This window comes from Parambassis ranga, chromosome 13, assembly GCF_900634625.1.
Source record: "Parambassis ranga chromosome 13, fParRan2.1, whole genome shotgun sequence".
Taxonomy (NCBI): domain Eukaryota; kingdom Metazoa; phylum Chordata; class Actinopteri; family Ambassidae; genus Parambassis; species Parambassis ranga.
In genome coordinates, this window is record NC_041033.1 from 11,279,906 (window position 1) to 11,300,402 (window position 20,497).

General features: G+C 39.4%; 1 protein-coding gene across 2 annotated transcripts; it reads left to right on the forward strand.

The window, feature by feature from the left end:
* Positions 1-4: 4 nt before the first annotated feature.
* Positions 5-20,311, forward strand: fam168a (family with sequence similarity 168 member A). Of its 2 annotated transcripts, XM_028419596.1 has the most exons (8): positions 5-171; positions 9,164-9,268; positions 9,871-9,962; positions 11,465-11,545; positions 13,928-14,073; positions 14,698-14,884; positions 15,006-15,132; positions 15,338-20,311. In XM_028419596.1, the coding sequence occupies exons 2-7, from the start codon at positions 9,207-9,209 to the stop codon at positions 15,116-15,118; spliced, it is 681 nt and encodes a 226-aa protein (XP_028275397.1). In that variant the 5' UTR covers positions 5-171; positions 9,164-9,206; the 3' UTR covers positions 15,119-15,132; positions 15,338-20,311. The 2 variants fall into 2 exon arrangements, with proteins under 2 accessions (XP_028275397.1, XP_028275398.1); XM_028419597.1 differs by lacking the exon at positions 9,164-9,268.
* The last annotated feature ends 186 nt before the right edge of the window (positions 20,312-20,497 follow it).

Consider the following 20,497-nt stretch of genomic DNA (forward strand, 5'->3'; position numbering starts at 1 on the left):
ACACGGTGGCCGTCTCTTCGGGTGAAAGCTGTCTTCCGAGCGCCACTGGCCCGACAAAACGCTGTTGTAGCAGAGGCAGTCCGCACCGATCCGAGGCAGAGCAGACACACGGAACCGAGCACGTACGCACACGGGGAATCTGTTTTCTTTTTGTTCGACCGAGTGACTTTGGTAAGTCTTGTACCCTTTTTATTACGGAGGACAGGAACGTCCATGTGTTGACTTGCTAGTTGTTCTTTTTTTCCTCCGTATCCCGTCAATTGTCCTCCGCGGTGGCTACAGTGGGGGACTAGCGGGCTAAGCTAAACAGCTAGCTTAAACAGCGGAATCAAACTGGTATTAGCATTGGTAAGGCTTTTTTAACTTTAGTTGTTTGGAACTAGGTGGAGAAATTAGCAGTTGTTGTTTTCCGTCACAGTCTGGTCTGACCTGCCGTAAGTCCTTTACAATGTCCTTTGCTAATCTCGCCTCGGCTAGCTTGCTAATTAGCGTTTTGAGTAGCGTGTGCTGAGGGATGCAGGGGATGCTACGGCGGGTTAGCGGTTGTCTTTTCGGACTAGCATGCAAGCTAGGCTAACGTTAGTATTATGTGACCCGTACAGATTCCTGCATGGAGTGCTTCGGAATGGTTGAAACGCCATGCGAACGGTAGCTAATCTGGTGATAATTGGCAAGATGGCATCTCGGAGTTGATATCTGAAAATCAGTGGATTTTCAAAATGGTGTCTTAAGCTTGTTTGAGTGTGACCATTTTTGTTCAACCATCGCTGTTTTGGCGTTGCTTGCTATCTGTGGTATGCAGTGCACTGCCAGTGCATGCCATACTCCGAGTGATATAACTACATATTAACCACTGATGTGGTGGTAAAATCAAAAGCCTGCGTCCTCCGGGCTACAGCCTGCGCCATGAAGAAGTCGTTTGAGTGTTTTATTTGCTTTGTAGATGATGTAAGATATAAAAAAATATTATCGAGAGGGTGTTTTTATTCTACATATGTAAGGTTTACAGGGTTAGCCTCATCACTAATGCATGTTTTTTTTATTATAAATTGTTAGTTTCTCTGAAGGTTCAGTTACAAGATGACTCCAGCTACTGTGAGGTTTACATTGTAGTGAATCGTGCCTGTAACTTTGCTTATTGTGCAATCTGTAGATTCATTTTGATAATTTCATCATCAGTTGCCTCTAGGAAAAAACAGTCACAAGCTGTATGTCAGTAACTAAATATGAGATTTTTATCAATAAAGAAACATATTTTTGCATCAAAGGAGGTTTCCTATTGTAGGAGAGGATTTAGTTTCTCACCCAGAATACAAGATCAATTCAGATTACTCCAAATGCTGAAGGGTCACTTTTGTTCTTCTCTTGACTGGTGTTTATCAGTGAAATGAATGCTCTTGTCATCATCTCTTTTTGGGGGGAAGGGATTACTTCCTTTAGTCACTGACTGTTAATCCCATTTAATTCAAGAATCCTTATCTGTCTAAAGGGATACTAAAGTTCTTGGCCCTCACCAGAGCAACACATTGTGAGTAAACTATGTGCAGTTTAAGTATTATGTAGCACACGCACACTGCTCCATCCATGATAGACTTTCAGTATTGTGGTTTTTACCAAGATAAGTGACTTTTTGCCTTTTTGTAATCACAACATTTGTCATCGATTTTACAAGCAAAGTTGGTTTGTTTAATAGTGAAGAAGCATTGAGCAGGATTTCATGGACATAATGAAGCCAGGACAGTGGTCCTTTATGAAACCTTCACAGGCATTGTTGGCATTTGAAATGCATCAATATTTTTGACAGGATAAGAATTGGTATTTATATAAAAAAAACTGTGATGCTGTGAACCCAGTTCATTGTCGATCAAAGTGCTTAATGTACAGTATTTTCTAGCTTAAGCTACAGTCTAAGGTGACCCCTGTCTGCCATGCTAGAGGAAGGGGGTGGGTGGCATATTGGTGGTGAGCTCAGACTGGTGTGTGTGAATGGTGGGCTGTGCCGCTATAAAACCGTCAGACTATTGAAAGCTGGAGTCACTTAATGTTACGACAGTCAGTGGGTCTATAACAGACTGTTGTCTTTTCAGCACTTAATTCCTGTGTGGTTTGAAGCCCTTAATGATTTGTACATCACAGATAAGAGAATGAAATGCTTACAGACGGCAGCCACCCTCAGGGCTACTGCATTCAGTCCCTCAGTTTTTTTTGTGAGGGCACAGATGAGATTATGTCTGAGAAGTTATATGCTTATCTCACTTGTGCTACTGTCAGTAGCTGCTGTTCATTTATTTTTAAGAAAAAAAAATGCACTTAACAACTCAGGTATAGTCACATAACCAGGATTTAGATGACACCTGGGCTGCTGCTTCAGTGGACCATTTTCACAGCAGACAGGAAAAACACCGGTGTAAACAATAATTTAATTATGGCTTCAAAATCTTTCGTTGTTTTTGTTCCAGGTTCCTGGTATTGTGTTTGTTGTCGAACTGTGATTGTGTGTTGCCAGGGATGCTTGTGAGTTTCCTCATCAAACCACAACAAAGATGTAATAATTATTGATTATTCAAGCAGCGTGTGCTTGTTTGACTTTACCTCCGCTGTGCTGACAAGCTCTAAAACAAACTACAATCAACATGTGACTGTTGGCTGACGAATCTCACTTGTCTTTTGCCTGCGTACATGTCTACAAGTAATGTAGAGTGCAGCCACTGAGGAAAGAGAGGAGTGAGTGGCATTTAAGGCCCCGCTCATTAATAACAGCAATTTTGTGCAGAGACGGTGAAATATTACAGGCTGCTATTTTAACTCCAATGATGGGCTTTTCTTTTTCTCGTGTATTTGTTGAGTCCCACCTCCACTGCAGGTAATAATGCCTGCTGGCTGTTAATATTGCCTGGAGGTATTGATTGTTTATCTTGGGTTTAAATGCCAAGTCCTAGCTCATAAAGCTGTATGTTACGTGTGTGCATTGTGTGCCTGTGTTTTCTCACTGCCTTTCAATTTGAATCCAGTGGCAGTGACACGGCTTATTATAACCTGAAAAATATATAATGATGTGTGCTAATATGCATTGTTAAAAATGTAAAAAATCAAACTAAATTAGATTGTGCCTTTCGTCAGTATGCATGACTTGTTGGCAAAAAAAGTTGAAATGACATAAAGAATTTTTTTTAGATGTAAACATATAACGCAGTCAAGGGATGCACGAGTGTCTGTATACTGCTATTGTAAGTACTGCTTACAATTGTGTTGAGGGTGCACTTGTAACACATGGCAGTTATCCTTTCTCTTCTGCTAATGGGCCACTTTTATAGGGCACCTTTCACACAGCAGTTATCTTTGGTTAATTTACTCCCAGCTCCACAAAAATCAAGTAAAAACAAGCCATATGCACATTGTTTGGCCATTTCTGCAATGAGATATGTCCTCCAGTATTTTAATCCGTTGGTGCTCCCCTCTTTGTTGAGCTGAATACAAGAGACAAATTTGACATCACCACAAGCTGCTTTAGAATACAAATTCTAGACTTGTTGCATGTCTAAATGAATGTTAGCTCTGTATCTATAGATGTCTGCTGGGCAGACTTTCCACTCCATTTGTCATCAATCCCACACTTTTGTTGTCTGCTGTGCTGTGTAATGAGTGCTGAAGTCTCACTCAGCGATTAGCATGGATATAGACTTCTAGGCTTGTTTCCAGCATTGTTCTGCCCTGCTCTTAATGATGCAGTTCCTTAGTTTATATCAGAACTAATAATGAGTCATTACTTTATACTCCCTTTAAGAAAAGTCAGGCAGAAAATGCTAATCAACACCTTTAATTAAGGACTCTGTTTATTTATTTTTAACCTCGGCACAGGTGATCCTATTAATGTTTTAGAATTTAAAAACTGCACCACAGACTGTAACTTTGTTACCATGACAAAATTATTATATCAAAATATGTAATACTCGAGCCAATTTTTTTTTGTCACGTTTGATCTTTAAAAAGTGACAAAGAATTTATAGTAATTTGCCCTCTCAATGTGACTGTGGTAGGGTAACAACTGAAGAAAAATGTATTTTTAACAATAATGTAGTTCTAAATTTGTGATAAGTAACCAAGGACCACAGCAGGGGTAGAAATCTCCATAAATGGATAAGGTTAAATCATGTTTATTCAATTGGGTATAGGCTTTGGTGCGTGAAAATCATTTTGCATTTTCAGTGGGATGGCACAATATTGTCACATAATCCAGGAGGAGTGAGGTGTGTGACTGATGAGATGATTTTGGAACGGAGAATAGAGGCGGAGGAGGACAACGAAGCTGCGCAGAGAAAAAGGGGAGATGCTGTCCCAAAGTGTATCGTGCTGTCCTAGATCTAAAATAGCCCAGAGCTGTTTGGAGCTCATTGCTGCAGGGCAGGTCTGATTGTGTGGAAGGCAAGAGGGATTTCATCAGGGATTCCATCACACTGCCTCAGATCATGGATTTTGATTTGGTAATGGATATCAGTTGCATCATCGTGATAGCGCTATTACTGTGACTTGTGTTTTGTTAGATGTGCTGTAGTTAGGATTTCTCTCAACTACTCGACTAGAAAAATAAAGATCTTTGTTGTGAAATGCTGATTGTTTAAAACAGAATCTTATTAGTATAATTGTTTTTATTGGCCAACAGCCCCCAAACTATAGGTTTTATTAGTTGGCCATTAAAAGAGACAGAAAATTTCACATTTGTTAAGCTTGTAAAATGTTGAATCCACATTAGACTCAGTAAGTTATTGTCTTTTTCTTTCTGTTTCCTTTTAATATGACCCAAGTAGAATTCTTTCTGTAGAATTAAAAAAAAAAAAAAAAAAAAAAAAGTCATTTCGTTCTATTCTCTCCTGTGCCGGAGTGTGATAACGCCCACCAGTTTTGATTTGTTGCTTAAAAGAGTAGATGCCTGGTGAGGTATTATGTGGGAGGATAGAGTCGGTGTGGGGGTTGTGTTGTATTGTACATGTTCTCCAGGAATGGTAGGTCTTTTTGTGTGTGAGTGTGTGTGTGGTTTGTTCTTTCACAATCCTTCCCTCCTCCCCCTCCCCTCATTATTACCTCTTCAGGGCCCCCCCCCCCCCAGGCTGCAGGACTCTCCCTTTATGGAGTGCAGCCAACATTATTGTTTGCTCATATTGGTATTAACACAAATTTAATATGCAAGCTTTGAATCGAACTGTCACAATCTGCAAGTATTTGAAAAGACCGACACACACAAAAATTCCAGCTCTGTAAGCATGGAGGCTTGCTGTTTTTTTGTACTTAGGCCTTGAGGCTATAGCTTGTGAGGTCAGCCAAAATGAAGTCCCACTAATAGACTTTAAGCTTAACAAAGTCCTGAAAAATAACTCGGGTTAAGCCAGGGAGCAGGGAGGTCTCCTTAATAATGTCTGTTGGCAGTGAATAAATCCTTGCGCTGTGTGTGAGACAATGAGAGCATTCCCAGTCCACTGCCTGGACCATTGCTGCCTTATCTATCGATTGGTTAAATTCTGCAGTATATTTTAGAAAAGAAAACAACTTGTTTATTAATTTGTAAAGTTAAAATTGCATACAAAATTGTTGAATATCATAAAGTTAGGGTTTTAGTAAATTTTGGTGAGCATTTTTTGACATATGTAAATCATTGGTTGGTGAAACATTTAACAAAATATTGTACTTGCAGCTAGATGTTGATGGTCTGATATCCCTATCTCTGAATTGGATACAGAGTGTGTCACTAACTGTAACTTTAATGTTAGAAATCTCATAGACAGGTATGAGGAGAATTAGGTGACCTCATATTCAATATTAAGGCTCTTTCAGAGACGTACATGGCAGCTTGATCGTTGGTTTGATAATCTATAGGAAAGTGTACCTGCTGACGGCCGAGAACTGTCACATCACACGTGCAGTTTGATCGTCACTGTCAGTTGTCCTTTAGCAGCTGTGCTTTGATTTATGGGGAGATGTTACACAGCAGCAAGCCCTGCTGTCTTCACAGTCAGGTGTGCTCATATCAAGAAGACTTATGCAACAAATAAATCATATGGTACAAAAAGAGCCAGCAGGTTATAACAAAGTGTCTGTATACCAGCACAGAAAGTACAAATCTAGATTCAAATGAATACATTATGAAGAAAAGAAAGACGGTGGTACATTTATTTTGGAAAGGGTTTTTACATAATTAGAGAAATATTTAATGTTCATATAATAGTGCAGCCCAATATCAGGTTTTTTTTTATTAGGTTGACATTTATTATTTTACTAGTTAATGAATGCAGGGCTTTTGTGAAGTGAATTCATTGTTTTTTTTATTATTGTTGTATGTTCTGTGTTTTGACACAGAACATGATCGGAAATGGAATTTTGTCAGTGTAGCAAAACTCATTATGCTAAAGCTAAAGTAAGTCGGTAGTAGTTACTAATGGCGTGGATGGTTTTGACAATTTCTTAATGTAATATGCATTAAAGGACATGAAACTAGAACAGCAATTAAATGCATCCACTTGTTTTTGGCATACAAATCAATCTGTAGTCTCTCTGTCTCACTGTATGGTAAATGTCCTCTGTCGAACAGAATGTCCTCCGGTTCGAAAATGGCTCTTTTTAGGAGTAGAAAAACAAAGGGAGTTGTGGTTGGACACTCCCCCTCATCACATGCGTTTCTGCTTTCCTCTGTTCCTCATGCACTCCCTCATTAGACACATTGTGGTGGTGCCCCTCTTGTTCTCACCCATTCACTTTTCATCACCTTTCCCGCACTCCCACACAGATGCACAGGAACGGATGAACACACCAGTCCGTGCTACTCTATTCATGCACGGCTGTAATTGGGTATTTGTATGTGTGTTGAGAATAGTCCTCGGGGTTAGTATAGCCACCTGTCCCATGTGCTACTGGGTTTTGTTCCCTCACTCATTCACAACTTAGTTTGTGTGAACTGCCAGATTGGTAAGCTCTTAAATGGCTACTATAATTTGAGGGTTTGGTTTGCTAATCAGAGCAACAAAAATTGAGGTAATAAACATGTTTTTTAATGCCAGCATTTCTGTTTCTTGAGAATAAACCCTCAGATTCCACCATGAGATATGCATTTGTGGTTTTGAAATAGATAATTTGGTATAACCTTCAGACTATCAACCCCTTAACAAACAAATTATTTTGTCTGTCATTATTGTTCTCAATATGTGAGCTGCATATTCCCCGTGAAGCGCCTTGATGGGAAAAGTACAAGTCAGAAAGGCAGGACTTTGTTTTTGTGTCCACTGAAGAAGGCATACCTCTGATTACACACTACCGGCGTGCCCATTTGGCTGGTTTGTATGTTTGTAAATGCACAAGTATGGCCTCTGTAGGAGCAATATATTATCAATTCTGAGGGAAAAGAGCTCTTACAAAATATGGATTTCTGCAACATTGAATTTTCCAGAAGGTGGTAAAATATTTTGTGCAGGTAAATGTAGTCATTTTTTTGTGAAAAGTTCAACCCAACCAAAACTACGTTATGTCAAATTCCCATTGGCATACAATTTACTTTGTGTGTAGCACAAAACATTTAGTGCACTAACATCAGTGTAGTGAATGCTATAAACATTATACCAAGCTAAAGTGGCCATCCATCTCAAAGCACAGTTTCGGTTGTTAACATGGCTGTGTTGGAGTTTTTATGTACTGTGCATGCCAAATAGAAACATATTCCTTAAGTGGGAAAGATGTTGTGGGATAATTATAGATCCTATTTTTTAAATTTGGCAGTTGCTATAATGAGAGCTCTGGTTTAATTTTGTTGTAATCAAAATGCTAGTTTGCATGTAGAGATGTGATTAACTGAGGTGGAAAAAAAACTAATGATACAGGAGAGCAGTGTGGAAGAAACTCAGAAGATACAGCAGATTAATGAAAAATGTACTTTTAGATGTCTTCAGCAATAGATTAATCAATCCCCCTGAGATATTCTTTTGCTGCGAGACATGAATTTGAGTAATGAACCTGAGCTGACGTTTCACTACTGTTGTTGTTCTACACACCCACAAACACACATGCACTAGTTTTCATGCGCAACAAGGCTTAAAAGCGACTGCACCCACATGTTTTTGCTTGTATTCATTTGTCAGTGTCTTTAGACATTTTGGTGTCAGAGCTCCTGGACCAAGCTTTAAATGGCTTCCTTGCCTAATTTGAATTGTCACTGAGTGCCGGATGGCATCACCACAGCACAGTGTATGCCCAGGAATTATAACACTGGAGCTATAATCCCGTAAAGGGTTTGTGTCTGTTAGTTTTTAACCGACTGTGAAGCACAAGCTCAGGACGCATTGGTTCAGATTTTCTTTTGTTCAATTCACAAATGTTTATTTGCACAAGAGATAGAAATTGTAATTTTCAGTATATGATGACTGGGTGATGTGCTGCCTTTCAACTGTTTGAGCACACAGCGGATCCACATGTAAAACCAGACAGAACTGGCCTGATCATTGCCATCACACACAAAGTCCTATTAGCACGAGATAAACATGAACTCAAATAACACACAGTTCACATGCACCTTCTCTCTCTCTTTTTTTTACTCCTCAGTCGTTCTGCTCTATGTTTGTGCTATACCTGTGGTCCTGGCTCATGTGTGTACTGGATCATGCTTACTCATGGCTTGGTGCAGTTGGTTTTTTTGTACTTTATTTTGTTCTGTTTGTGTCCTCTTCTTTTGTTCTCCTGTCACTTGCCCGCTTACAGGGTGTGTTGTGCTTTCTCATTGGCTGTAATGATATTTGCTTTGCTGCTTGTATTGGTTGTTTTGCACATCACATATGTACACTATATGCACCTTCATACCCATGGATCACTCTCACTTAGATGCACACTTCATTCAGTGCTCCACAAACACAGGAATTAGTAACACACTACTACAAATACATTGCTTTGTGCACAGTATACACAACAACAGAAGCAAAAATTTGTCTTTAGCACAGTTATTAAAAGCATTAATTGGCAGATAGTCACAGCACTTACCACAAACAGTCAGTCAGTCTGATCACTGTCTACTCCTGCTGCTATCACTAACCATTTGCTGTTGCACTGGTGCTTGCTTTTTTGCTGTTTTTCATTTATTTTCTCCTTTTCCTGTGTTCATTGTAATCATGACCTCTCGCTGTTTTAATTTCAGATTTGCATATCCACTTCCACTTCCTCATTTGCATACAGCAAGAATGGCGAGCGGGCATCCCACAGACAAATTCAGTTTCATGTATCAACCAGACACGCACAAGAGGTACGGGGCACGCATGCACCCTCACTCACACACATGCACATGCACAAACACATACACAGTTTCACAGGCCCGTGTTCTCAATGATCAGGTAAGTTGAAATGATGGAGGTCTTTTTGTCCGTGGAGAAAGATGCCCTGTGGGACATAAATGGCGGTATTATTCGGTACCTTCACCCCAGCCGTTTCAAGCACCCTAATTTATTGTCAGCCACTAGTAGAGTGGCATTAAATGCCACATAGGAAACCAAACCACTATTTTTCGTTGGATCCGTGCGTTCTTGTGCTTTTCCTTCAGTACGTTGGCGTTTATTTTTTATTCCAACATGCTATGTTTTTTAAGCATGCTTATGTTGAGCCTACTTGAGGGTGAGGATTCATGGGACTTGATTTTTGTTGCATGCTGGCAAAATCCTTCAAATGGATGTCGCCTTAAGAATCAGAGTTTGGGATTAATGTGTGTGATGAGTGTGTGTGTGCTTGATAATCGTAACAATTTCTTTCCAATTTACATGGCTTATGTCTCTTTCTGTATTTTTTTCTTCTGTCTTCTGGAAACCCTCTCCTCTCTCTTTTACACTTTCCATTTCTTTCTGTCTGTCTCAGTAAGAACAGGTTATCTTCAGCTATGAATCCAGTCTACAGCCCTGTTCAGCCTGGCACTCCATATGGAAACCCCAAGAACATGGCCTTTACAGGTAAGACTAATATCCATAGCTGTGTCACACAAGGGTTTTACATTAAGAGCACCAAAGTTGTTCAGCAATTTCCATAAGGCAAAAAAGGGGGAAAGGGACTGACCATAGTTTTTATCCAGAGAACAGGTATTTAATACTAATTACGGTTCTGTTTTGGCGTACATGATGTTCTAGTAATCCTCGGAAATGATTGGCCCCATCTGGTTGCTACAGTACTGGAGAAGCTTTACAGCAGTGGGTCACAAAAATCTGAGTTGTTCAATCATATGCACTTATTGCCACAAACGAGTAGAACCAAGGTTGCATCAGCTGAATGGAGGATGCTAAACAAAAGGGAGTAGGACATGAAAAAGTGTTGAGTGAAGTCAGGGACATCTTTGCCCAACTCAAGTGAGAACATCAATCTTTCCTGCAGAATGGACTGTGAGAGCAACCTGGGTGATGTCAGTGTTTTCAAAACCCTTTAGCTATTATAACTTTATAGTGCAGCAGTATTCGAAGGACTCTGGGTTTCTGTAAAGCACATTAAAACGCTACCTAAAATTAAAAATATCTGGCATTTGTCTGCATTGAGATCGGGTGAGACTGCATTCATTTCTGGGTCAAATGACTGCATTAGGCTCAGGTTTTTGTCATGTCCAGCTTTGATCAGAAGTACTAATAGTCATTCTCAGTCACAGAGTCCATCTCTTTCCATCCCAGCAGTCCTCACCCATCATCCATTTACAGTGAAAGATATAAAAAAAATGACTGCAGTGATAATATTCTATATATTTTGTAAACATTAACATTGTATATCTCACATCTTTGTGCTGAAACGTGATTAATTGGCAAATTCCAGACTCCTGAAATGTGTGATTAACCATCGCATACTTAAAACTCCACTGCAGTTTATATGCAGATATTTTTTTGCATCTTACTGTAGCTCAACCTACAGCAGCCAAAGCTAGATATAGAAAAGGCTCTGGGCTACAGAACAGATCATCCCTGAGACTGTCTGCCAATAATAGCAAGCAGCGAGAAGTGAGCAGCACTTAGATTCTTTCTCCTCACTTTGTGCTGCTTCCTCTCTCCTTCCTCTTTGTGTCTCACTCTGTCCAACCCGCACCTTTTATCAGAGAAAGCGGTTTCTGAGGTCAAATCGGCTTCTTTTTGCTCAACACGTAATTTATGACGCACAAGAGGATGTGTGCGTGCTCCCCCTTGCACGTGTCTGCATGCATTGCTAATGTTTCTGAATTTATCTCCTCCCACACCATATTGGCAGGTGTGTCTTGTCTGCCAAATTGGTGTATGTAAGACGCATTCAGCCGACTGTGTTATTGGTGCAGACATTTTTTTTAATGAGCGCCATCTGTGCACATCCTGCTTCAAACCACATACTCCCCTACCTGTGTCTGCGGATGTGTATGTGATTGTTGGGGAGGGTCTCTGTGGTGTGTGTCTGTTGCCCTGTCTGCTCATTAAGCTATGATTTCTAATATCTTCTCTTCTTGTCTTAGGTTATCCAGGAGGGTATCCTGCCACGGCTCCCACCTATACACCCAACCTCTATCAAACAGGCAGTCCTGGGTATCCACCAGGTAAGCTCTAAAACACACGGACCCTCTGATGACCATGGTAATGTTTGGGTGTTTAGTCAATTTCAAGTCAAAGTTTTGCACACAGAAACACGCCAGTAAGCAGATGGTTTTACAAAACGGCATCAGATTTCTATCTGTTATCTTAGAAGTTAGGTATTTGGTTTTATAAAATAAAACTATAAAATAAAGTCCATAGTTGGGTTTTATCTATTGAAATAAATTCTTACTATGAGCTGAGGCCAAAGCTGCTGTTTTTACTTTGGTAGCGATAAAGGTTGTTACTGTGTCAAAATAATGATTTATAAATCTAAAACATAAACGACATTCAACAGCCTCTAAGTGCACCTCCAATTTATCCTGAATAAATTCATCCTCCTGGTGAGTAATCATTCAGATCACACTGTGGAAAAGCAGTTGAGTAATGTGTTGGTGTGAAATGAAAGTTAGTCAGTGTTTAGGTTAAGGCTGGTCTAACACTTAATGTGATGAATAAATTACGCACTGATGAAATTTTAATTTCTTGTTGAGAGGATCCATTACTGCTCGCTGCATTATGGCTGCTTTCAATAGATGTGTTTATTTTGCACACTTACCCTGAATCAAATATTGTTTCCCTCGATATTTAATAATTGCTTAAGTCATGTGTGCTTATATTTTGTTGCAGATGTAATAATATTACGTTCACTTATGCAGTTTGAAGGTTGTTTAGAGCCCCGCACTGACTGGAGTAATTTGAAGGCAGTGTGGCTGAAGTGGTGATCTCCAGCCTAAAGGGCTTAAATGGTAAAGAAGTAGGAAACTAGCCAGTAGCAGCTGCTATACTCCCAGAGGCTGTATAGCAGCATGTGTGTGTTCAGCTGGGGTTCAGTGTCTAGTCTCAGCAGTGGATGGGGGGGGGGTCTCAGTGTTGTCCAAATACAATATGTCTGTATTGATATAAAATGAGTAATTACGATTTCTTTGATCTTTCTGTAAGCATCAAGAAGCAGAAGCAGAAGCAGCGTCATCACTTGTAGTACAATACAAGATAATTACACAGTAATACAATAAAAATCCAAAAAAGGAGGAGAGCCTGTGACGCTTGATAAACAATTTTTAAAAATATCTTACTTTAGGCTCACAAGACTAACCAACAAACACTGAATAAAAAATGAGCTGTGGGGAATAAAAGAGGATTTGATAAATATTAAAACAGTTATATCAAAATGCTCCTTTTTAAGATGCAGCAGAGAGAAGGGTGGTATGTTTTATATCATTTATAAAAACTATAGTAAATCATGTAAATATGTTCTGAATGCCTCTAAATTAATTAAAATGTTTTCAAAACTAAACATCTTTTTGGAAGGTCTTAATTAAAATTAAGTTGGAGATAATAAGCTGCTTTCATTGTTTCCTATTCTCTTGAATGTTGAGCATGTTACAAAGGCAGGAGGGGGGTTGAAGAGTTCATCCTTGCTGCTTTTGAAGCTTTCTTCTCTCGACCCCTCCCTGAGATTTAGGTTTTATCTTTTGGAAGTCTAACAAAATATCAGGTATGCAAGGTAGGCAAGGCCAAAAAACCAGAACCTCTTTATTGAAGCTGTTGGTATTGCTCCACTGCAGTCTTTTTCTCATCCTAATGTATGGTGAAAGTAATTAAAATGTTTATATTTTGTATCCACGACAGGAAAGAATTGCCGCACAAGCCAGCTATATCCGATTAGAAATGTGTCTTGGTCATTATTTCTCAAGACCGTTGAATAGACGAACTGTTTTCTGTCAGCAGGGCTTTTGTGTAATTGTCACACACCATTGTCCTTTAATGCCCTGCATGCATGTTAGAGCACAGAATGAGTGTGAGAGTATGCACACATACACAGAGACTTTTTGAACACAGAGCAGCTCCAGCATCTCTTTGTTCCCTTGTCCTTGTGTGAGAAAAGGGCTTTCATAAGCTCCACAGCAGAGACTAGCTAGTAGCATGTTTGACCTTCAGGCTCCTCCAGGTGGCTGATCAGTGGTACTACACCACAAAGAGCAAACCAGATACAGTATAAATGCAGTGGTCTAAACCAGATGCCTTCACTGGTTTAGACCAGCTAAATGAGGGAGTTAAATCCCATTAACAGACAGCAGCAGCCCTCGTCTGTTGAATCTCATTAAAATGTGGGGAAGCTAAGCTGCAAATTGATCTAGTATTATTTATAACTATATATAACTCAGTTTTGCTGGCTCGTGGTTTCTTGATAAGATCCAACAGCAGCGTTTAAGTATCAGATAATGTGTTGCGTCCATTTGACATTCAGCTTGTGTTCAGTGTAGAACTGACGTGAAAGACATATATCATTACTAAACCATCTTTCCTCTCTCCCCTCATCTCCCTTCTCTGTACCTGGTTTTTAGGATATACTCAAGCAGGAACTCCTTACAAAGTGCCCCCCACTCAGTCAAATGGAGCTCCTCCTCCCTACACTCCAACCCCAACCCCATACCCGACAGCTATGTACCCCATCCGCAGTGCCTACCCTCAGCAGAACCTATACACACAGGTAAGCACCAGCATTGTCTCAAAGAGACATTATTTTGCTGCTGAAAACTGTTGATCAGTTTTGTTGTTGCACCTGCTGTCCTGGTAGCACCACTTGTAAGCACTGTTTCACTGTCACTTTACTGTGCAGTAAGAAGCCATCAGGTGTAGTCATTTCAGCAGTTAACTAATTTTAGCAAACAAGCATGGATATGATCAATTTCTTTAGGTATCTCTGTGTCGCATGGTTTTCTCTTCTGTGCAGCTTGCCTGACTTGACAGTTTTATAGGCATATAAAACTGTAAATAGTTAATACAGATTTAACTTTTAATTTGAATTGACTGTTTATTTGATCTTGTAGATTTCCACAGATAACAACCAGACTGTCAATAGTTTGACAAACAGTGGCTGTGTTTGAGATGCTGCTACAAAAACACACATGATAAGACAACAAGGCCATCGTTCTGTTCTCTTGTAATTTGTTGCTGTAAATCTGGAAGAACAATTGGCAGTTCTTGTTCTTGTAGTAAAAAATACAGTTCTTTATTCTGTAGTTCAAATTTTATAATATGATTAATAAATTAAACACTGATGTGACCACACATAGATTGTCACCGTGGCTTTTCCTCTGTTTTGTCCTGACAGGGAGCTTACTATACCCAGCCAGTGTATGCTGCTCAGCCACATGTGATCCATCACACCACTGTGGTGCAGCCTAACAGCATCCCCTCCACAGCCCTCTACCCTGCCCCAGTCCCTGTACCCGCCCCTCGCAACAACGGCATGGCTGCCATGGGAATGGTAGCTGGGACGACCATGGCCATGAGTGCAGGTAGGACCTGAACCAAGAACACACTGAAATCTTTGTTAATATATGCAAGAACTGGTGCACCAAAACAATAAGAGGTAACTATGTAGGGCAATAGTTTCATTCATGTTTTAACTTTACACAGGAACTCTGCTTACAACGCCCCAGCACGCCCCGATTGGCGCACACCCAGTTACTGTGCCAACCTACAGGCCCCAAGGGACACCTGGGTACAGCTATGTACCGCCTCACTGGTAGAGCCCACCCATCATGTGAGTGTCTGCCCTTCTGCTGCATGCTTTCATTTTCAGATTTTCTCCTCCACCTCTTCTTCTTCTCCTTTTTATTCCTCTTTTTGTCCTCTGTTCTCTTTAGACTTAAACAAACTGTGCTGCCTAACATTTCTTTTCTCCTCAGAGGTCTGGGGCAGTCTTAAATCACTCACCAATGTGTACCTCTGCTCCTCTTTCCCACCAGATCTGGAGTCCACCATCGTATGCAACTGCTCAAATCTTACACGAGCTCCCATCGGTAACCGCGGGAACTCTGCACCTGTCTGCAAGAACAAAACTAAAGTGCAACAGCCACTTTACTATTAATGTTATTATGCGACATTCTCTTAACGTTTTTACAAAAGCTGCTTTTATTTTTTATTATTTTTTTTCTCTGTTCATTTGCCAACCAGTCATTACCTTATTTTGTATGGGTATTTTTATTTTACTATTTCCTCATTTTTCTTTTGCCGAGTCTGTCATTGGAACTCCAGAAGGACTCTTGACCAAACACGGTGTCAGTTGCTCCTGTTATCTGTGTTGTGCTGGTGTGTGTGGTCCTGCCTGCTGCTGCTGCTCAGTTGGCTGGAAAATATTGGGCACTTATTGTTCATATCATCTCCATCAGTCACAAAGACTTATTGACTTATGCTGCCAAATTTTCTAACGACTAGATATCAGCACAGGGTTTTAACATAATTAGAATTATTTCGTTTTTTTTTCAGGGTTGTTTTTATATGTTCTGTTTACCACACTCGGCTGAATTTCCTGTCTTCTGTTTTTCCTACCTTGGTTCCTCATCTTCTCTTTTTTTTCCCAATTTGCCTTTGATTTTCCGTTTGATCTAAGTTGTCTTCCAGCTCGTAGCTGTCTGTCCGGCAGTATTCAGTCTGTCATTCCCAATGTTACGTCTCTGTGTGAGTGCTATAAGCACCTACCGACCATTATCCATCATGCTGTGTGTACCATTTTGCCCATGTTGTACCTAGTACACACTACAAAACAACTACTTCATGCTACATACTATGCAGGCTAGTATGTTGTGATACTATTCAAATCTTAACCTAGTTAGAGAACATTTCGGGGTTGTTTGGCTAATGCCGGCTTTTTAAAATGTGGTTAGTGTAGGTCGGTTTTAAAATCTGTAAAAAAAAAAATTAATACTAATGTGTCAACAGCATAGGCGGTCATGCACACTTTCTCTCACACACACAAAGCACACACACACGCAGACACTCACAGGGGCTCCTGTGGCGTGTTGGACAACACACGATCATTTAGTGGCACTTACTGTACAGTACCTCCCAGTTACGTTGATCAACACACTCACAGCAACATGTACATGCTTTTCTGGGAGTGTGCATGGCAGATACAGCCAGCAGAGAAGGACTTTAAAGGGATTGTGTTGGCACTAGGAGAGAAGAGGAGAGCAGGGAGAGCTGATGGCAAGGAAGGAGGAGGAGATGACATATTGACTCAGTCTTTTTATTTCAAGGTACAAGACATTTCAGTTTGTGACTGCACAAACATGATGGCTATTTTTTGCACTGTATGTATTGTACATTGATTATCTTGCTGTGATTTTGTTTTTATCATCTCTTCCTCCTCCATTTTTTCCATTCGAAGACCAATAAACAGCCTGCAGATGATAAATTCAAATTGACCAGCTGAAAACTATTTAATAGGTGTCTAACATGATTATTATGTCATGTATTATGACTGATAATGGAAAAAATTACATAGACCATTTTGGATTCCTCTTATGGTTATGTGCATATGCACATGTTAGACTAACAGATAATGCAGACACGTTTGCCTTGAGGGGATTTTAGCACGAAAGCATGGATTTTCAACACAGCCATGATCTTTTCCTAGATCTAATTAAACATCTCCTGCTATATATTCTTTTAATTTTTTAGGGCAACCCAGGGGTTCTGTGTAACACACCATCTGCTGTGCCTGGTCGTAATCAAATAGCAACAGATATATAAGTAAATGATGAGGAAGTAGGAAAATAATCGGAGCGGATGGGACACTGATGGATAACACACAGCAGTAGGCATTTAATGGTACCACAGATTGTTGACAAGCAACCAGATGAGTAGGTCCTTATTAGCCATATGTATGGAAGTACTAATTGATAACAGCCAGGGCGATGAATGTGCTAATGGAAGAATAGGATTATACATGTTACTACCTTCTGACAGAATTTGCTTCTAGATGGTGTGTGACGCACCTGGTCCATGGTCATGGTAACGACCTGCAATTTACAGAAATAGAATCTGCATGTGAGGGTGAGATATTTATGTGAGTACAGTCATCCTTAACTTCACTCACTCTTTGTTTATTGGTCCTTGGATGGAGGAAATAGATATAAGTGTGGGTAGTAGTAGAGGTGATGGTGGGGTTTAATATTTAGGTAAGGCCTGTGGCATTTTTCAGGATTTATGGAGAAAAAACAGACTCAAATCACAACTTCATGACCTGTAGAGTACAGATTGGTATTAAAAAAAAAAAAGCATTTACTGCACGGGTATGTGGATGAAGTGGTTTGATTATTGCAATAAAAATAGAGGGAATGCCTCCAACTGTTAACATACAGTAATTATTTTATCAGCATTTTGAATTGATTTTTTTTGTTTTTAAGAAATGCTTATTGTTGTAATCTCTTGAATATGGATTCAAGGCTCTGTATGCAGCCTCCATTCAATAATTATTACTGCTAAGAAGAGTAGAACATATCAAAATTTTGAATAACATTGTGAGGAAATATTGCACAACATAAGACATTTAAAAAAAGAAAAAAGAAACTTGACTATAACTACTATAATTTAATGCTAAGTAACAGGTACCTAGGCTTTGTAGTGCAAGATGGAGGGAGAAGCAATTTATATCATAATTAAAACAATAAGATGGAGTGTTTGAGGTATTCTTAGTCCAGATGTTTGTACACTAGTAGGTTAATTCTCAAGAAAATATGTAACACCGCTGTCGGATGAAAACCGTCTGTGTTTGAACCCTGTTTTTTTTTAAAAGTGACTCATGTATTTTGGATGATAACGAGAGGCGGATGAGTCACACATGCTCCCACCATGCAAGGTCTCTGTTCATTTAAACTGGGTTTTCCTACGACAGCAGTAGTGTTACGTCGCATTAGAATTTATTTAACCAACCACTATTTTTATCAGTATTTCTCAATGAAATCTTTTTTTCTTCTTTCCCTCTGATCAATTGAGCATTATGGGTATGCATAATATTCAGGTGTATTTCACTATAGCATTGGATTTCTAAGTTTAAAAAAAAACATGCAGTATATTTATACAGCAAGTGGTACAGTAATGTATTTCTAACTAAGCATGGTTGCATCAGTGTGGCAGCTACTGTTTGTGCTTTTGTTATGTTTTTACCTCTTCTTCTGCATTTCTGTCCTCTACATGTGTCAGTAAGGGGAGAGAAGAAGGTCTGTAAATAACTTTAGGACTCATGGAGTTTCTTGTCACCAGAATTCCCATGTTTTTACTCCCGGATTTACAGATGATGAAGGAAGTAGAGGATGAATGGCAGAACTGAAATGGACTGCGTCTTTCTTCTCCATTTCCGTTCTGAATTGTGTCTTGAAAAGCCTCCATGCCCTTTGGTTCTGTGCCATATTTCACCCCAGCTGTTCAGTAAATATTCGTTTCTTCTGGTGGGTCCTTGTTCTGTCTAGCTTCCTGTGAAATCTGTGTTTTCCTATTGCTGTCCTGTTTCTCACGTTGTTAATGCATATTACCTGTCTTGACTTATTTAATCTTTCTTGTATCCTCTGTGTTGATCCTGTTTTCACTTTGTGCCGCAACACCCCCTTCAGTAGCCATTTTGCATCCATTCAGACATGGGTGCAAAGTGATTTATTTGCTCCATTCTTACCTCTTTTTTTCCTATATTTGGTGCCATCAGTCTGACCTTTACTACCCTCACTTCCCCCATGTTGAATTATATGATTAGATAGCTGCTGCAATTTATGACATTGGTGTTACTACACTTTTTAAACACTAGATGTTGCCAGCGAGTCAAGTCTAGAAGGAGCATTGGATGTCACATTTTGAGCAGTGAGAGAATTTAGGGATCTTTTTTTTGTTTTTTTTTTTTAAAGGCATAACGCCATAAAAGACCATAATCGATGTTTTTTTGGAGAATCTGGCTATGGACCAATGCTCTTAAACTTTAATTCTGTTTTTTTTTTATAGTGGCTCAGACCCACAGAGCATTCTGGGATAGAGAAGCATCTTTCATGGTGGTTAAACATCTTCACGCCATTCCTTCGCCTCTCATTCATTTCAATTTGCACTTAAGTGAAAATGGGCAGTTAAACACTTAGATGTGTTTGGAGAGAAGAGGGAGAAGGAGGGGAGTGCAAAGACCTCTCAAATTGTGGGTCATTTAACAACTTTCTTGTCCCCTGTAACATATTACTTTTTTTTTTATTATTATTATTTTTAATACAGAGCCTTTTCGCTTTGACAGTGAAAATGTGACCAGACACATTCACCTCTCCTTCCATTCCCCGCTCCTTCTCTCTCCTATCTTCTTTTTTTATTTTGCCTTGCAGTTGCAAAGTCTTAGTTTTTCATGAGTATAAATTAAAACACTACTATCACAGTGAATAGTAGGCTCTTAAATGTCTTTGATGTTTCTGCTGCAGCTTTTTTTTGTTTTTGTTTCAATTTGTCGAGAAATATCTCTTCTAGTTTAATTTGACACTAAATGTGATGCAAAAAGTGGAAATTCCTTGTCTTCCAAAAAAAATGTGTACTCGCATCCCTCCACGGATCGAGTATTAGGAACAACCCCATCTTTGGAAGTTTTAGTTTGGTACCCAGTTTGCACATGCTATGGTATATCTGTTACCGTAAGGTTGTGTTTGAAACTGAAGCCCAACGTCTGTTCAGCGTTGAGAGAAGTGAATTGTATGTTAGCTATTTGGTCCAGAGTGAAGGACCTGCGTCAGGCTTGTGATATGAAGTGTAAATCTGTTTTAAATTTTTTTTTTATGTTTTATTTTTTGTTGTTGTTGAGGGTTTTTTTTTTAAAGATCAGTTAGTGATCTTAGTACTATAACTAAGCCAAGTTTGTAATTGTATATTTACTGTAAAATGTAGAACATTGAATAACTATTAAAATTTTCCTATAAAAGGAAGATTGTCTTGTGTCACTTTTTATTCCTTCAGAATTTGTTTCATTCAGTAAATCTGATTCCACACTGAACAGCTGAGCTATGGGATTTTCCACTAACAAAAAGGACAAACGATTATCTGCCTGTTATGTTGGAGAAGGATGTGGGGAAAAATGCAAATATCCAAATCGAAGGTGGAAGCAAACTTAA

What these genes read in the sequence shown, in the direction of transcription:
- fam168a (XM_028419596.1), top strand. Translation starts at nt 9,207, where the DNA reads ATGGCGAGCGGGCATCCCACAGACAAATTCAGTTTCATGTATCAACCA. An exon ending in CAGTCCTGGGTATCCACCAG is followed by an intron (nt 11,546 to 13,927) that starts GTAAGCTCTAAA and finishes CCTGGTTTTTAG; the next exon opens with GATATACTCAAGCAGGAACT. An exon ending in AGCAGAACCTATACACACAG is followed by an intron (nt 14,074 to 14,697) that starts GTAAGCACCAGC and finishes TTGTCCTGACAG; the next exon opens with GGAGCTTACTATACCCAGCC.